The 19,510-nt window shown below is 44.7% G+C and overlaps 1 protein-coding gene across 2 annotated transcripts; it reads right to left on the minus strand.

Moving 5' to 3' along the window:
* Positions 1–955: 955 nt before the first annotated feature.
* Positions 956–19,274, minus strand: Gabrq (gamma-aminobutyric acid type A receptor theta subunit). 2 transcript variants are annotated; one of them, XM_013354471.2, is made up of 11 exons: positions 19,112–19,272; positions 18,832–19,012; positions 16,824–16,912; positions 11,975–12,042; positions 10,273–10,493; positions 8,332–8,414; positions 7,755–7,889; positions 7,226–7,378; positions 6,564–6,820; positions 5,451–5,866; positions 956–4,126 (listed from the first exon to the last, which is right to left on the minus strand). In XM_013354471.2, exons 2-11 carry the CDS (start codon positions 18,978–18,980, stop codon positions 4,120–4,122), a joined length of 1,578 nt encoding a protein of 525 aa, XP_013209925.1. In that variant the 5' UTR covers positions 18,981–19,012; positions 19,112–19,272; the 3' UTR covers positions 956–4,119. The 2 variants fall into 2 exon arrangements, with proteins under 2 accessions (XP_013209925.1, XP_005369225.1); XM_005369168.3 differs by having other exon boundaries at positions 956–5,866; positions 19,112–19,274.
* Between the last annotated feature and the right edge of the window lie 236 nt (positions 19,275–19,510).

Below are 19,510 nucleotides of genomic sequence, written 5' to 3' on the forward strand. Positions count from 1 at the left end.
GTATTGGGAGCTGCGGTGTGTCACACAGTATATACCTTTTTGCCCAAACAACTTTACTTGCAAATGCACATGTGTAATGTGTTGTCAGTCCGGTTTAAGGACTCTGGCTTCTGCTATACCATCAATGCTGGACCCTCACCAAAACTGCTTTTTTGGATATCCTACTGTTGTCCCAGTCATGGAGATTCTGTGGCTATGGTTCTGCAGGACCAGTCACTTCGTGCATTCCAGATGGTCATTGATGGCGTAGGTGTTGGGGTGGGCTAACGAAAAGCTGTGGATGTAGGCCTGGGTGGTAGTTGAGTTGGGCAGTCTGGGCCTCCACCAGTACCCCTTCCCCTGCAGGCGAAAGGCAGGGCCAGCTTCCCGGAACCCATTGATGCCAGCACTCCTGCAACTATGCCACTATTTGTGCTAACTCACTACAGCTGGTAAAGGACAAGTTTGTCTTCTCCGGCTGAGGAGGCCAGCAGAGGGCAGAGCCAGCTCTCCTGAGCTCATGCAACCCCGGCCAACTCTCCTGTGAAGAGCAGGGCCAGCTCTTTCAGGGCTGGCAAGGGGCAGGGAATGCTCTCCTGTGCCCAGCAACTAGACCCCCCTACTTTCTTGCTCCATGCTCTGCACATCTACTTTGGTGGAGATGAAAACAAAAACTCTTTTGTATTTTATAAACAACACTTGTTTTGCTTTCTCCCCTACATACATAGGTGGAAGTAAATGTTCACTTCATATTTTGGTATCATAATGATTTGCTCTATCTTAAAGCTTTGGTTTCCAATGACTATGAATGCTTTGTGAAAAACTGTGAATTATTCAATGACAATGTTGCTAACTCCCTTCTTCTTTAAAGCCATGAAGAATAATGGAAGCCAGATGCCTTCAGACTATGATGGATGTCCCATGTAGCACTGCGAATCTAATACAGAGGAAACATTGACCCACCAGAGTATTTGCTTTTATAGATCTTTATTTTGCTTTTTGCTATTTACATGTTTATATTTCTGTATATTTTTCAGAAGCATAGTTTTATGCTTCTTCATGTTTCACTTTCTTGAAGTTAGTACTGGTCAAGGTCTTTTTCTCACAAGAATGTCAATGAATGAACTCACCATGGGCACCCAGTTATCTAGTGAAGCTCTGCTATTCTGTGACCCTTGCAGGTTAGACCACCCAGGTCACCAAGCTATTGGTCATTCTCTCTTCTGGCTTTTCATTGTCTTGCTCCAATACCACTGCTGAAGATCTGTATGTATGTGACTTTACCATAATTTATATGCTTCCAGAATGTAACTGACTTAGTTGCCATGGGAAAAATTTTCTGGCATTATCTAAAGACATCTACTACAGTACTATGCAAAATTTGGTGCCTTTACCTTTGCTGATAAATTCTGATTCCAGGGATACTGTCTGGCATGATTGTGGGTGCGAATTCTGACACAGTTCTGTATGGATGACCCTGACCAGTTGGCATATTTTATAATGTAAGTATATCAGAGAGATACTTTAACATCCTTCTTCTCTCTCTTGAAGGCCCAAGATTGATATAGGTTTCATATTAATCACACCATATTGTACAACAAACACGAACACACTGCACTTTTGATAGGACAAGTTACAATTACTTTGGATGCTGGGTTGTGGAGAAGCTAGAAAGTTCTGCTTACTACCACAGGGTATCATGCAGATGGAGTGCTTAGTGAATGCATTCAGTAGTTAATAGCTTGAAGGTGTAGCTACTGTATATACAGAGTAAGGAACCCTCATTAGGAATGGTCACAATCTCAGCAAAACTTGCTTCTGAGTATGCCAAGAGTTTGCAGCCTTGCTATTAACGAGGATGATACAAATTCCAAGAATACATTGCATGAACTTCACTAAGACCCAACAGATTGTTGTTCTCTCTGCAGATACCCTACAGTGCAAACCAAACTGGACAGGAAACACATCACACATTTCTTTGACAAAATGACTCTTTGGAAAGACAGACAGCTGGTGTCCTGCTCAATTAGGGATTCTAGGGAAAAGGTAGGGGGAGGGCAAGACAGGAGAGTAGTAAAGTGGGTTGTTCTATCCCAGATTCAGTAAGGCTCCTCTTTCTGTCCATGCCCTTGGACTGGCTGCACCCCAGGAGCACTATTCAGATGCTCTGTACTTCCACAGCCACTTGGAGTTGGGGGACACTGGGAAGGATATATAGGCAGCCAGATGGAGAGGTATGCCTGCATGGCTGAAAGGGAACTGGTGACAGCTGGAATCAGGCTTGACAATAAACGACACACCACACACAGAACACAAGGGGAGATCTGGCAACTTTCAAGTAAGACAGACCACAGACGTGGGAAAACCAGAAGATTCAAGTTCCTAAAAAGTTGTCATTGCCAAATCTCCACAACACTTTGACACTTAAACACACAGAATATTAATTGCAGTAGAGTTTAACTGCTTTCATTGCAGCACATTAGGGCAAAATAGTCTTTTTAGGGTATAAAATAGCTAGCTATATGAAAATTTACAAGTGGCCTCTCTGCTCTTCCTCTGCTGCCCCTTTGTTCCTGCTACTCCAATTCCTCTTTGTAACTTTGCTCCAATGATGTGTCCAACACTTCAAGATTATAGGGTTCAAAATTCAAGAACACAGCCAATGAATGCTCAGATTCTGGATGAGAGCGCTCTGCTCTCTCTTTAATCTGGTCCTCTTTGTGCTGAGTTCCCAAAATAAAAGAGGGAATCATTTTGGTAGTAACTTCCTTGTTTTGAGTTGTCTTAAAGTATGTGTGAGTGTGTGCATGTCTATTGTGTGTCTGGCTATGCCTGCAAATTTAACTAGAAGCGTGGGTGCTTCTGATGTATGCATGTGTGATGATGTGAGTGTGTGGCTGGGCGTGTACGCATGAGTCTGGAACTGCATCTATGTGTGCAGAAGAGAAAGGAAAATCCTTTTCTCCAATTTTCTGAACCCTTACCCCATTGTCTCCACCTTGTTTTTATTCCCAGTTCATCTTCTGACACCTTGCAGCATCAAGCTAAATGCGCAGCGCTCTCAGTTTATCCCACGGACCAACTGTTCTCTAGCCCCAAGGCACTAATATTACCTCTTAGGACTATGTTCACTTGCTCTGGCTCTTCAGCACAGGACACAGCAGAGATGGGTGGAGGATGAGTGAGGAGTTGATGGAAACCAATAGACCCTGCTCCCTGCATCCCTAGAACTGGAAGGAAACTGTTAGTTCAGCTAAACAAGACTCTCCCTACTGGGTCAAAACAGGTCACTAGAGTCCTGATGTTTCTACAAGAACTTCCAACAGGGAATATATGTGATTTTTGATATATGTCCTTTTACACCAACTAAACACAGGTATACAGACATACACTTTCTAGAAATGTACATATCATGCATTCACCTGTGCTAATGTAAGTACATATGTACAAACTGACACTCTCATAGAGATACATACACATAAATTATTCACCCACACAGTGCAGATATACATTCATATACTAACATATATTTACACTACTGTAGTGCTATTCAGCTTCTCAAATGGCTATATGGCACTAGACCTACTTGGATGCATGCACACTCATCTCCAGGGATACACAGAAATGTATAAAAACAGAAGTACAGTTAAGGAGGTGGGTGGGCAGTGGGGTATAGGGCAGAAGGAGAGGCTGCCTATAGAGGAAGGGGGGAACAGAATGAGTGCTTGGCAAAGCCCCCTCATGACCTTAACGAGCTGGTACTTCTTGGCAGATCGGTGTGCAGGTTCATCCTACTCTCATCAGGAGCCCTGTTGAGTAGGCGGGGCCGTTCAGTCCATGTTCAGTGGCGGCTCAGTAGCCTCTTCCTACAGAGATGCTCTAGGTGCTGTCCAGTGAGCTTGGCAGCCTGGCAGGCATATTCCTGTAGGGTGTCCCTTTGAGCAAAGGGAAGGGACAGTAGGGGAGTGCATCAGCTGCAAGTTAGGCAGAGAAGGAGAAAGAACAAGCATCCATAAGCATGGCACAAAAGCTTTACTTTGTCCTTGGAACACTGGGGACAAGGTGCTTTGTCTTCCCTGGCTCACAGGGCTCCTGTGAGGATCCAACGATGTGATGGCTCAGGGAGCTCGTTGACACTTATTATGCACTAGACAAACAAAAAGGATTAGTATATAGATTCATAATAGTTGTCCATATGCTATCCTAGGCCAGTGGTGAAATATCAAGTCTGAACTTTCTCAGCTAGTGCTTACTCACCAAGTGTTTTGACTGTAACTAGTAATCAACTCAGCAATCAATAGAAAGCTAACTCCTACCTGAACAGAAGTACCGAGTCCCTACTGTCAGGCAATGCAAAGTAGAAATACAGGCATGAGAAGGTCTAATAACTTTAAAGGGAGCATCTGAACACATGTAAACTCCAGTCTGGCACCGCCCCCTTGTCCTACCTACTCTGGCTAGAAGCATGCATTCTCCCTTCCCCTGCTGTGTCTCTTTGCAGTTCCTCCCACCTGCCCTTCCCACTCCTGTACCACAATTCCACACTCAAAGTACAAGGCACTTACAAATGTTTTCCAACTTTCCTTTTGTCAGCATATCCAAGCTATGCCTAGCCCCTCCTCTGCGTACCCCAGGCCAACTTGGCTTGACATCTCCCAAAGCCCCTTTTAGCAGGCGGACAAGATGCCTGATGCCCATAGGAAGAAAAAAAGCGATGCCAAAGCAATGTCAACACCTTGAGGGGACTGAAAAGAAAGCTCCCAGGAATGTCTGTGAACTAGGCTCAGATTCTCCTCATTCCTCAGCCTGGCTCTTCTCTGTCCTCTAAACATTTTCAAAGGCATTTCTAGGCTGATGGACTGTTCAAAGTGTTTGAAAGGTAGTAGTCTTCTGGCAGGAGGAAATCAATGTGCAATTTAACTTCAAGTCTTCCTCAATCCCTTACCCTCTGGCTACATGTTCTCTCCATTTTCTCTCCACCTCATAATAAAGAAAAGGGCCCAACAGGTTTGATTGCCCTAACACTGCCAGGTAAAATGAACAATGGGAAGCGGGAAAAACAAAACTGAAGGAACTACGAAGGAAACACATGACAGTATCTTTGCAGCTGTGGGGGTATAGGAAACTAATAGATGTGGTACAACCAGTAAACCACATTGAACAACCCAAAGGAAAGAGGGAAGAGGAAACGGGACCACCTATCAACCTTCGGGACCCGGTCAGGCTTAAAGATCTGGAAAGAGAACCCTTCACTGAAGGAGCACCCAGGGCTTGGGGGACAACTCTCCTCAGACTCTGAGCTATGATCCTTCTCTCGGTCACAGGCCATGAGCTCCTCATCAGTAAGGCTCCAGGTACTGTCAGCTTCCGCCTTGCGTGGTTCGTCAAGGCCAAGCCAGCTGCTCTTGATACTGATGTCATCCTGTAAGCTCTCAATCTTATCAAGGTCCCAACTTGCTTCTTGCACACACCTCTGGCCACTGGGGAACATGAGCCTTCCACTGGGGCTGCTGTCATGGCCATGGCTTTCATCAGAGCTTAGGCTCTCTTCAGAGTCTTCGTCATCACAGGCCTCAGAATGGTTGCAGATTTCGATGGGGATAATGCTGTCATTAGTGAGGAAGCCATGCAAGTGGATGGTACAGTCATTCAGTGTTTGCTGAGAGGTGGAGGGCAGATCACTCAGGCTTTCTCCAGTGGCCAGTTGCGCCTGGATTGAGGTACAAGACAGTGGGCTGAGGCTTTCCGAGGTAGCCAGTTGGGCCTGCTCTGAGGTAAACACCAAGGATCCAAGACTTTCCTGACTTGCCAGATGAGCTTGCATGGGGCTGTCAGGAAGGGGAGCAGCTCTGTCCTCCACTCTGTCTTCCACATTAATCAGGCCATCCTTGGAGGAAATAATAAACAAGCTGATCAGTTTCATATCACCTAGTGGGCAAGAATGGGGGAAGAGAAAAAGGAGGGGACTTTCCTGTTTAGTGCTTGCAAGGCTACTGTTTGATGTCTTTGATAACCTGTTGGGCTCTCTGGCATGCTCAAAGGGGTTGAGAAACTGGACCAGGAAGTTGTTTTAGCATGTAGAGAATGCCATAGCTGCATCACAGCAACTGCCTCTCTGGGGTACAGTTCTGGCCTCAGGAGTCCCGTGTGCTATATGTGGGCTTTTTAGGTAGGGTGAGGCTGGGCTCTCTGCAAAGGAGCCGTGTTGCTGGGCGTCCATATATATCCCAAAGCAAAAGGCCGGGTTTGTTCTCAGGTATCTGAAGTGCTAAGAAGGAAATGTTTGAAGACTAGCTTCTCTGGTGTCTGTCTTTCTCGGCCTCACCTTCCCTTTTTGCTTTATCACTTGGGCTAAAAGCCTATAAAATGGAGCAAATTTAGCTCAAAGATCTAGAGAAATCAAGTTCTGACTTTTTTGCCTTATTATATCAAATAATGATCAACTATAGATGAGTGTGGGCATGCCTTTCATATACAAGTAACGTATGAAGATTAAAGCAACTGTGAAACTTGCAAGGGTCAAGTGCTAAGCCTAGGCTGAGGAGGTGACGAGGGAAAGCTGGCTGTCAGTCAAAATGTCAAACCTGCACGTTTTCCACCACCACTTCTTGGTAGCGGTACCGGGCAACAACCCTCCTGGGTTTCTTGCATCTCCTGCGATTGCGTCGAGGTCCTCGGCTGAAGAAAAGGTAGTTGATGTAGACATACTCCAGCAGGGACAGGAACACGAAGAACAGGCACACAAGGATGTAGATGTCAATGGCTTTGATACAGGAAATATGGGGGAGTTTATCCCGCATATGTGAGTCGATGGTAGTCAGGACAAGAATAGAAGATAAGCCTATGAAGAAGACAGTATAGGTTTGGTCTCCCTTGACAGCTGCGGTTTTTAGCAAGTCTACACCTCAGGCTGATTTCTCTGCATCAAGTTCAAATTCCTAGCCATGGTTAAAGTACTTTACACCTCTAGTTCCATATAGGCCTTCTTTTAGTATCTGAAGAGGGTTTCTAAACCCTAAAGTATCGCACATATTTGTACTCCTAAAGGAAAAGATAGAGCAATTTGCCCTACAGAAGGCAAAAACAAACCAAAAAGCCCAGTATCCTAGGCTGTTCCTTGCTTAAAACATTTCTTGCCTCCCTAAACTTAGACCTGAAATTCGAGGTCTTCCCAGTTCTGCCTTTACTTTTTTTCTAAGCAAAATGGCTCAAGTTTCTTCCCAAGATGGTGATACAAAGGACTTACCAATTGTCACCCTGGCTGCAGAGGAATCATAGTTCATCCAAAATGATATCCAGGAGAGAATGGTGGTAAGGACCGTGGGCCAATAGACCTGCACAAGGTAGCTGCGGACTTCCCTCTGAACTTCGAACTTCACTATCAGGCGCATGTAGGAGCCTGTAAGAACACAGTGCTGTAAGCTCCATGTGGTACGCAAACCAGGTCTAACCCCTTCCTGCCTTACTCATTCCACATGGGATGTTTTCAGGCAGCAGACAGATGGAGGGTGAGAGGCCAGCCCTGTGAAGAGCAGGAATCGTTTCCAGCTGTAGAGTGTTGTGAACCTGTCCAAGCCTTCCACATCTATTCTCCATCTGTAGGGGTAAGCCATTAGCCACTAAGGCTTTATCAGTGGAGAAGAAAGATGTGTTCAGAACCACAGGAATGGTAACGGAAGGAGCCAACTGCAAGGATCAAAGGCAGATGCCCAGAATAGTTTGTAGTGGTGTAAAGGGGACAAAAAAACAGGAGAGAAAGAGGGGTTCTGGCCTACCTGTGTAGAAATACACCTCCTTGCTAGTAATTGTCCTCCCCAGGTAGGTGAACTGAGGGATGTGCAGCTCATCAGTAATGTGGATGGCATTCTCATCTTCCCAGGATAATACAATATCTTCCACAGTATAGCCATCTGGGAGGGGAAACAAAGAGTTAATCTAGGCAGATTTAACTCGACAGCAGTCTGGGAAAACCAAAGCATAGTTGGCATTAGGAAGGCTCTTTTGTGGTTTGCTGAGGGTGAGCCTGGGGGATTCTGAACACTTGCAAAGAGAGTTTTTAGGCAGGAAGGAATGTGTAGCCAAAAAGATGCTACGAATTTTTACCCACAAGTATGTATAGTTTTTCAGTTGAATTGGCTAGACCATAAAGACCACATACTCTCAGATGCCAGATATATACAACTGTCAGTTTCTTACGCAGCCATCGTTCATCTGCCATTTATCTACTGCTTGTGGACACGCTTGGGGAGAGCTATGGGAGTGGAGAGCAGAGGGGCTGTGCAACTCTGCCTGTGCTTTCCTGACTCCAGCAGCCCCGCACAGTGACCAAGGGGCCACAGGAGAAGTACGTACAGCTCTCCACCTCCAGTTTGCAGGCTTGCTTGTCCAAAGGGAATTTTCGCAGATCCAGGGAACAGGCTGCTGTTGTGGTGAGTCTGCCAAAGAAAACAAAAAGGAAGGGGAAAACAATTCAAGTTCACTGCTAAGGATTCTACAGGGTGGGAAGGCAAGAGGTAGGTGGAGGATTGACCCATGTGTATGAAATTGGGGGAAGGGAGAGAAAGAGATAAAATTGGAATTTGACAAAGAATCACAAGATTTGGCAGAGCTGAAATAAAGAGCAGATATATGTCAGGTCAGAAAAACCATAGAACATCAGAGCAGGAAGGGCCCTTGAGAAAACAATACAAAGACAGAAAGACTTGTGCTTGTTAAAGTATCAGCAAGGCTGTTGAGAGGACACTGCACACTATGATCAATGTCATGAGGCTACATAGCTACAGAGGCAGGTATGTGGTGTGCACCCAGGCCTGCCTTTGACCGTATCCACATCCATGTCAGTGGTGAGGGCCTTTGTCGCACCAAGAGCTAGAAAGATGCTAGAGGGCACAAAATGCCTATCAATGAAGTGCCCAGCCAGTGCTGACAGTAGATACAGCCAGAATAAGCATCAAGTTGCTATGCTATGCAACCAGGAGAAGAATCTGAGAAAATGCCCTTGGAGGAGCAAGGGGGATGCTTGTGTTTGAAAATGACATAATTAAAAAAGCTCTCTGCTGTCCCATATCATATCTGTCCCATCTATTTTTCTTCCCTTCCCATCTGCTAACTTAGTTTAGTCCCTGTCAATTCTTGTAGGAATTTCAATTTGGGACAGGGTAGTGAGTGAGTAGTATGTATATATGTGTGTACCTCCCTCTTTTTTAAAAAAATGAATTTCCCAAGTATTATTTATCAGCCAATGCCTTCTTTACTTTAAACAAGAGTGATTTCTGATCAATCAATTGCATTGGTATTTAATGGCTCCATAGAAATGTGGATGGAGGAAGAAGGAAGGAATAAATGGGCAGGGAGCACTCTAGAGTAAGAGAAACTGAATGGTTAGATCTATAACAACCTGTCAAACAAACTATGGTATCCACTACCAGGAACCATTTTCTGGGCTAAGATGACCTCTCAGCTTGCCTTTACTGACAATCTGTTTGAGCTGAAACTGTGAAGTCAGCTTTGGTGACTGCGCTATTGCAAACAGACCAGTGAAGGCTAGCAGTGTGCATATGTTCTGTGTGTAAAGAGAGCAAGGGCTCAGAAGCCCCGCCCTATCCTGCTCACTGCTTTAGCTCCTCCCTTCTCCTGACACCCTGCCTGGTGCAAACAAGAGGCAGGCAGAGAGGTGGAGTACCTTCTTCACTGCACAGGCTTCAGTGTTCATCAGTCTCCCTCCCTCACTGTATGGGGAATAAAGAAAACAACATACACAATCAACAATGGAGGAAGAGGTCTTTTGGTCCAGGGAATCAGGATTTCTTTTTTTAAAAAATCTATATGATAATTACATAAAATTAATAAAAACACTATTTTCTTTCATAAATGGCAGGCGATGTTGTAAATTTCTTTCTTTATTGTCCACAAAATAAAGTAGCTTTGTTCCCAGTGTGCTTGGATTACTTAATACAACCTCCCTTTATAGGGCACATTTGAAAGGGCAGAAGTTGGTTATAGCATCTAAAATGGGACTTCCTGCTTTTTACCAATTTAGCAAAAGGGAGACATTTGCATCAGGAATTGGAAAGCATGTGAAAGTGTGCAAAGTTTCGACTTGTGGAAAAACAGGAGGAGCAGAAGCCAAGGTGCAGGGACAGGGCAGCCTAGGATGCCCGTGGCAAACTTTGAAAGTATATGTGCACACAAGGCAGATCTGGAAAGCAGGGATCTCTTCTAATGTACCTGTGGGATACACAGTAGGAAGAAGGAAGCTTGCTGGGACAGTCCAATACTGTTATGTGAACTCACCGGATGCCATATCGTACTGTCCCATCTGGGTGGAGCTGAAACACACGATTCTCCACAGTTACATCATGTACAAAGGTATTTTTGCTATTCACAAAGTAGCAGTCAGGGACCCACAGCTTCTCGTGCATACGATAGTCCAGAGTCAGGTTCTGGTTGGTCTCATAGTATGCTAAGCGCTTGTCCTTCCAGGTCTGATGCAAAAACATAGTGATTGTGTAGTCCTGCATAGAGATCAGTAAATGACAGTTGCCAGGCTGTCTAGTTCTCTGTCTACTGTATACACAGATTACATGTGCACACATACATATGTACTACCATATGGAACACATCATACAGACGGGTGCATAAAACATAAACATTTAATAAAGAACAGCAAAATGAAGCTTCTTTAACTAATTCCTAGGTTAAGAAACAGAACATTACCAATAACTTTCAAATTTCAATGTGTCCCTTTCAGAGAACATTTCCCACAACCAGCAGGAAACATTCATTATTCAAGATTTTATGACACTACTTACCATGCTTCAGATTAGCGTTTCATTGTCTCTATGTGTAGTTGTAGAAACAGCGCTTATTTGGACTTCTTTTTAGAATGTTATCTGACTAGAACCAAACTCTTATGTCTGGAACCCGTCCCCCAACCCCCTCAATATTGTATTTGTGAAGTCCATTCAAGTTGCGGTGTATAACTATAATTTGATCTCTTGTATTCCTGGAGAATATTTCCACATATAAACACACAATGTATTTGTGTAAAAAAACAACATACATGCTCAAACCAGGAAGAAATAACAATGACAAAGTGAAAGTGGCCATTTGCATCCCTGCAAAAGTTGAAAATAAGCGAGGGTTAGCGGTGCAGGTCAGCTGACCAACATCGGCAGCATCTGACTCCGGTTTTAGGCAATCTGATATGTATATAGTGGGCTCTCACTGTGAGTTCATTCTGCTATTACTAACAAGGTCGAGTATTTTCTCATATGTTCATCCACCATTTAGTTTTCTTCACAAAAGTACAGCTCTCATTCATATTTGCTGATTATTTTTGATTACTTTAAAATATTCTTATCAGTCTCCAGGCATTTGTATATTTTGAATCCCTGCTCTCTGTGTTGCACATATGTCTTCCTACTCTGAATTATCTTTTCACTCATCACAGTAGCTTTGTTTTGTAAAACTGAAGTTTCAGAAATTTTGGCTATACAGAATAGCCTCTATAGAACATCAAATACCAGTATTTGTTTTGATGGTTTGTAACTCGTGTGTCTTATGAAATAAATCTTTACCTACCCTGCAGTACAACTATAGTGAGCTATTAAAACTTTTAAAAGCTCCATAGATTTTTCCCCCCACCGGGCGGTGGTGGCGCATGCCTTTAATCCCAGCACTCGGGAGGCAGAGGCAGGCGGATCTCTGTGAGTTCGAGACCAGCCTGGTCTACAAAAGCTAGTTCCAGGACAGGCTCCAAAACCACAGAGAAACCCTGTCTCGAAAAACCAAAAAAAAAAAAAGATTTTTTGAGTTAATAATCTACATGTAACTGAATTTTTAGATATGCTGTGATATGGGCCTTCAATTGACTTTTTTCTATTTCAGAGAGCTACCATGTGAGTTCTGTCAAGATCAGAACAATTAGAGTTGGCTTACGACTATACTTCTTGTCCCTTGTCTCCAGCACCATGATTAGAACCTATAGACTTACCATATTTATTTCTGAGATCTGTTCAATACTGGAGACATAGATAGATACGGACACGGGCACAGGGGCACCTACAATACAGGAAGACACAACCACGTGAACATTTGGATAAAGGTTAAGACCCAGTTGTTTAGGCTAAAACTAGCTTTGATGTTTGCTGGCTGGGTAAGTCACCTAACCACTCTGAGCCTGAGCTTCCTCGTGGGTCAAATGGGGATAATGCTATCTATCGTAGCTAATGAAGGTCAAGTGCTTAGGGCAAGGCCTGGCTCGTGCTTGCTGAGAGGAAGGTATAAAAAGCAACACAAAAGGAAAAATATGTATGAAGCACTCGGTTCTAACTGCTTTCTGATAAAGAACTGAAACCCAACAAGCCCAGGAAAAGGAACTAAGTTTCATGTTTCTGGGTGAGTGAAGGTGAGCATGCTTGCTAGTGAATTGGGAAATGTGTTCATGTTCATGTGAATGTGTCCACACGTGTGTGAGCACGTCTATGTATGAGTGAGTGTGTGGCATGTTTGTGTGACCCAGTGTGTTATGTGGGAGACCACACAGGAGAGAGTTCAAGTGCGAATGAAATATGAGGGTATTTATCCCGAGGCAGCAAACACGTGACTATGAGTGTCGTGTGAAGGAACATGCAGGAATGTAAACATGTTTGTTTCAGTAGGTTATGTGGAAGTAGCCTTCAAGCATACGCCAACATGCATGTGAGTGTATGGTGTGAGTACAGCCGCATGTGAATGAATGTGTGATCTTGTATGCTCATCTGTAGGTGTCTGTGAGCTTGCCTGTTTGTGTGAATGAATTCGTATTTGTGTGTGAATGTGTTTATACGGCAGTGACAACATGAGCATGTGAGTGAGTGTGAGTGTGTTTCTGTGGAAATGTGAGTGGATGTGATAATACTAGAGTACACTCAACAGATGTGGTCAGATGTTTCTGAGTAGATGAATGTACGCACATGTCTGTATGTCTGTGAGTGTGTGTATGTGTTTGTGTGCATCTATTTGTGTATGTGGAGTGGATTGAAAATATGTTAGTATCTCTGTGAGTCTAGCATATGTTAGTGATATGTGAGCAGGTCAATGTGTGATGAGGATGTGTCATTCACTGTGTGAACTTGTGTATTGTGGGATGTCTTCATGTTTGTGTGTATGAAAACATGTTAGCATTCTCACATTGTAGTAAATGCAAAAGTATGTGTGTATCTTAACATGGATGAGCACCCCCTTTCAGCTTGTCAGTGAATCTGAGTGTATGTGAGCATATTTGTGTGAGAGAATATGCGTTTTATTTGATGTGATTGTGGTCATGTGTGATGCTGTAAGCATGAATGTGTAAGGTGTCAATGTGTACAAGTAAATTTGCTAGTGTGATTGAGTCTGTGGGCATATAAGAGTGCACCAATCTGTACCATGTGTATCTGTGTATGAACACGTCAATGTTTGTCCACTTGTGGGAGTGAATTACTGAGTGGATGTTCATGTAAGCAAATGTAAATGTGAATGAATTGTGTGGTTGTGATAATGAGTGTGAGTGTGATGTTTAACATGACATAATTTATAGGTATATTTGCATATATGACCATGTTTGTGTATTAATGTGCTACTGTGTATTAAAGTGAGTGGATTTTTAAAATATACATATGTGCATACTAACATTTATATATACATGTGAAAACATGTGAGTGCTGATGATTTGTCAATGTGTCAGAATATTTATGTGTATATGTATGAACATGTTAATATATTTGCTCTTAAGTATGAATGTATTTGTGTGTTTGCATGTGGATATAAATGACTAAGTGTGAGCATATTTGTGTTGAGTGAACATGTGATCAAGTGTGTTCATATATAGGTGTGCTTGTGAACTTGTCTGTGTGTAGAGATGTATTTGCTTGCATGTGTGAATATGTTTTCATGACAATGAACATGTGAGCATGTTAAGTATGAGTAAGTTCATGTATATGTTTGATTGTGCAAACTAATGTGTGCATTTATGTGTATAAATACATTTTTGTGATTATTTCTGATGCTTGTACATGATCAAGTATTTTACTAATATATATGTGTATGTATGGCCATTTTTATGTGTGTTAATGTATGAGTTTAGGTCGTGTTTGTGCGTGTGTGTTAATGTGTGAATTTTAGTGAGTATCTTCATGTTTTTGTATGTCTATGTGAGTGAACTCATGAGTGTGTTTATGTGAGTGAATACTGCGTGATGGTGATTTGATTAATGTGCAAGTGTTGCTGAGTGTGTAATTGTATGTTAGTGTTCAGCTCCCTAATATTTTTCCTTCTTAGGCCTGCGTCCATTTGCAAGGCTCAAATATTCTCATGGTTGTGAAAACAGTAAGCTGTTAGATGCGATGGAGAAATATAATTTACTATTCTCTCATCAGCTTCCAGCAAACTGTATTACATCACACTGCTGTTAGGGAAATATGTGTACATGTGATGCTAGCAATCCAGCCTGCTGCTTTCTCTGCAGGCTGATTGCCTAGAAGCTGAGCTGAAGAGAGGAAAATGTGTTATTTCAAATCCAGTGCTTCAAAGGGAAAAGTGTTCTAGGGGGATAAGCGTGTGAATGGCAGCTGAGAAGCAAATGGGGCTCTGTTAGGGCACAGCCCAGACTCCAGCACTCAGGGCTATTGTGAAAAGCCCCAGGAAAATGTGATGTAGTGTCAGAGCTTCCTCCAAACATCATGTTTGATTGCTGTCTTTCAGGCTGCTCTCCCCATACTTTTTGCAGATGGCAGCTACGTTAGTAGGCAACAAGCCCCAGAAAGTCCCAGAGAAGCCTACATTCCAGCCCCTTTCTCCAAGACATGTTTGCCAGCCCCTTCCTCCAAGGTCCGGCTTCTCTAGACCAAGCTAGTGCTGTCTGTTCTTATGGGAATGCTATGGAACTAAAGGGACAGAAGAGAAGCCTGCCAAAGGGCTCTTAGTTTAAAGGGAGGTAGGGACTGAAATGCCAAACCATGATCTGGCACAGGAACACAACCAGAGGAAAGGGACATTGTTGTGATTTCTCTACCTAAGAAGGGGCCGCCTTACAAACTAGCTAAGGTAGCCCGTGGCAAAACATGCTTCATGCCTTCCTTTACTGTACAATGTTGGATGTCTGTGACATGTTCCTGTGCTTGTGAGAGAGGGAGTCAGGACCATTCTTACGTGTGAAGATTAAGCCCTAAAACTATAATATATATAACTAAAATGTAAATATAGAGGGGTCTCTGTCTATTAGGAGACAATACAGGGAGCCGGGTTCCCTAAACCCTGAGTGCTTCAGCCTAGCAACGGATCTTCTGCCATATTTCTGCCATGTAACAGTCCCAGCCTTACAGCCTGTAGTGTTTCCTTCTGTTTAAATGGCAGGTAGTCCTAAGTTATCTTTGTCTCCTCTCTCTACGGTTTCCATCTGTTTGGCAAAATCAATGTAGGGGCCCATATTTTACCGGATGCTACAGCCTGGCATGATCATAATACTTGATGTAACATGAGTGATAGTGGCAAGGGGCATCAGGCCTACTGTGGACCAACTTGCTGGCCAATACCCAGATATACACTCTTGCCTCTGTCCCCCTCTTTTAGTCCGGGATACTGCAAGGAGGGCAGCCTGAGCCTGAAACAGTGGGGAGTGTGTGCTCATTGCATGCAGATGACTATTGTTTGGCTTTTGCTGACAAACATTAGAATAAGAACGAGGCAATAAACAAACAAACAAACAAACAAACAAATAAATAAATAAATATCAATTTTCCTGCTATCCTCTGAGGCTTGGCACAAATGATTCAAAGCTAGTACCATGTAAGGGGTATTAACTGTGCTTCACCACCTGAATTTCTATATTCCCCCTTCCCTTGAGGATCCGCATGGAAAAGGTGCCACCACTGGAGCCTCAGTAGCATAAAGGTATTATTTGCTTCTGCTTTTGCCAATCTGGTTTCCCATGCAGCCTCACTTTGGAGCCCTGGGCTTGTGTCTTCTGCCCTTGCAGAGTGGAGGAAAGGGAAGCACCAGCTAATAGTCTCACTTCTTAAATTTAGGGCCAAGGGAAGCCATTGCCTTGGTTTTCAAGGTGGCACAGTATTTTAGAATACAGTTGCGTATGAACACAAATGGGAATCATTAGTGGTGATTACTCATGACTGCATCCCATCCTAGAGGAAGCTGCCCTGCGTTATAGCTCCTTCTGCTGTCTTCGAGCTGAAAATTAACTAACCCCAATTTAAAGCACTTTTTCTTTTGTCTGTCCTTGGTTTGGGCTTCTTAGGTGTCTCCTTCGTCCCCGAATGATACTCCTATTGTGTAGGTTCTGGGTGTGGTCGGGGATAAGCAGAATCTGGCTTCTTGGAGACAGATGTGCCAGCTTCCTTGTCACTCACCTCTGTGTTGTTGGAACTTTATCATTAGTGGCCATCAGTCTGAGTTTTATGAAGAACACATGTAGTACAGTATACTAGCTGGCCTGAATTTGGTAGGAGTTGAAGAATTGGGAAAGCAGGGTATTATGGAATGGTCCCAGGCCTAGGTGGGTTAGGAGACAGAGGCAGAGAAAACCATGGCCTCAATTCTGAATTCTCTGAATTACTTAAGGGTGGCAACACCTTTGGCAAGGAGTAAGAAGGGAAAGAAAGTCTCTGGCATAGAAAGGTTGGTCCATAGATGTAAGGTACATTCCAGAAGGCCTGAGGTTGGGAGTCTCTGGGTGCTCCCTTGCAGGGCTTGGCAGACTCAAGAAGGTAGGATCTGGGGAGCAGAGGTATAGAGCCTGCTTAGCTTACAGGGTGGAACTGACCCTATTGTATCTAACACAAAAGCCTCTGGTGTCTGGATTTGCTTACCTCCAAAATTTGGTCTCAGTCGGACATCATATGTTGACAGCACCCTGTCCAAAATCTTATGAACCACAGCTTCATTTGCACAATTTTTGCTGAAACAGAGAAGCCTTGAGTAAATGCTGGTTGGCTAGTGGCCCACTTGCCAGTGGCTGACTCCCCAGAAGCCAGCCGTGCTCCTGTACATATGCAAACATGTCCAGTCATATGTGTCTGTGCTCTCCCCCTCCCTTCTTCCCCTTCCACAGTGAGTCAGCCAGAAGCGCAGCAGTGACGCAGATTCTTTCCTTTCCCCTCCCCCTTCACAGCTTTAATCCAGAGGCTGGGGCCCAAGGCCTGGATCCCTGTTAGCACGCAGAAGGTGTGGGTGGGAGAAAACGGCACCATAGGGGAGGAGGGAAAGTGGGCACATGAGACCCTCAGAAAACTGCACCATTTTAGTTCTTTGAGAAACTATACCTTGAAGTGCCCCCTGGATGCTGACAATCCTCTTTCCAGGGCTACCTCATTGCCCCAGGAAGTCAGTTCCCATCGGCAAGTGTTCCCCCCACCCCCAGCTGAGCTCATGTTTTCTACTTTACCTGGTCTGAGCGATCCCCGCCCCCATTTATGTCATTCTTGTGCCTGAGAACTGGCATATGACATATGACACAGAGAGAGGTGGGGGTAGGGAGAGAGAAAGTGTCTTGCTCATGTAGCATAGATTTATGGCCCTCATGGAACTAAGCCATTTCGGATTCCTGGGGTTTAGAGCTGCCTTCGAAAAGATCCATCCTGGGAGCAGGCATCTTACTCACTACGCATGTGCTTTCAGCCTAGATGTTTCTTAGGTGAGCACATGGAAGTGAAAGCGGCTCAGCTGCATAAAGCTGGCCTTTCCACAGGTCTCTGAGATGCTCATTGAATCCATCCAGACTTTCAATCCCCAAAGGGCTTTGAAATGACGACAGGCCCCAGGCGTCACTATCACTATGACTGTTTGGATCTTTGACGCATTGTCCCTGCAATGTCTGTCTCTCTGGTGTGTGTGTGTGTGTGTGTGTCCCTCCATCTCTCCTTCACTTCCCCCCACCCCCATATGTATTCAATGACGCAGTTGGGTTGAGAGCACTGCAGGGCTGCCTGCTGGAACCTTGCCCAGCTTAACCACTCCCCCTTTATGAATCCATGTTTATTTCTATTTTGCCACTTAAATTATTTCCTCATTTCCCTCAATCATAAAATTTAATTTTGTAACATTTCAAAGTATGCACATGAATTATTTACAAATTAAAGAAATACATTCCCGCCTGTTTCTGTCCACAGAATTTCCCATGTGTTAGCACTCCAGATCTGTAGCCACAGCAAACACACGTTTTTGTGTGTGTGTGAGAGAGAGAGATCTACATGTCAAGGATGACGATTTATCCCCTCTTCAGATACTTGCAGACCTAAACAAACTTTAAATCAAACACAGAGAAAAACTGAAATCTTCAAATGTTTTCATAGGAGTAAGCACAAAAGCTTACCCCTCTTAAGCTGGAAGGTTATGCCATTTACAGCTACTAATTTCACAGAATTAATCGTTTCAATCTGCCGTTTTTGAGAGAGAGAGAGAGAGAGAGAGAGAGAGAGAGAGAGAGAGAGAGAGAGAGAGACTGCCTCAGCAAATGGACTAAAAATCTTCACTCAAACAGGTGTCTTTCTTGTCTGTTTTGCGAATTACCCATGTACAACCCCCACTCCCATGGGCTTCAAAGAATATAGCTGGGAAAAGCTGCCTGGGACCTCAGTCCTTGAGGGTGATCAGGTAGACTCTGGGGTGAGGGTGCTCCTGGCCTCATGGCTTGGGAAGGTGCAGCAGTAACAGGTGGGTTGAAGCCATGAGTATTATTTCACAGCTGTCCCCATACCTGCTTCATCCCCCTAGGCAAGTCCGATCTGAGTTCCCTGCACCCAGCCCGCTCTGTCCAAGAGACCGAAACCTTCTGCTTGTCCCTGTCCCTTCCATGTTCAGCTAGGATGGGCCGCTTACCAGTTGAAGAGATCCAGGATGACTTCGGGCATGCTGGAGGATGGCTCGAAGTGGAATTTCGGGGTAGGACTGGGGTCGTTGCTGTCTGCGAGCCAAGTCCTGATGAGCAGCAGGAGCACGGCAGCTCGCAGCAAGCCTCGGATGCCCATGGCTGCGGTGCTCTGGGAACCGCAGCGGACAGCTGGAAAAGCGGACAGGGTTAGGGTGGGAATGAGTCAGTAAAGGGCAAAGGGGGCGGGATCGCTAACCCTTTCGTAGAATTGCGACCCTAAGGAGAGACCTGAAGGGAGCAGGGAGTGCGGGGTCTGGAGCCCAGAGCAGGAAAGAACAGCCTCTCAGCAGCAGCTCTCCCCGACGCAGCGGTCCACAGGGTGCGTCCGGCTGCTGCGAGGTGCGCTCCGTCTGCTACCGCTCAGGGCTGAGACTGGGTGCCGAGTGGGGCGGGCGCGCTGCTGGCTCCGCCCACTCCGACGGCAGCACCAGCGGAGCCAATCTCGCGGGTGCCAGGAGCCACACAAAAACACACGCTTCGCCCCCCTTCCTGCCCCTTCAAGCCTCTGCAGTCGTCCCCGGACCAGCACCAGCCACCAGGTTCAACCATGTGAGAAGGAGGGGCTTATTGCGTAGACTGAACTCAGGGGCTTCTGGCTCTAGGCCTCTTCGCAGAAGGGAAATATGT

This window comes from Microtus ochrogaster, unplaced genomic scaffold (genome assembly GCF_000317375.1).
Source record: "Microtus ochrogaster isolate Prairie Vole_2 unplaced genomic scaffold, MicOch1.0 UNK45, whole genome shotgun sequence".
In the NCBI taxonomy this organism is placed as follows: Eukaryota; Metazoa; Chordata; class Mammalia; order Rodentia; family Cricetidae; genus Microtus; species Microtus ochrogaster.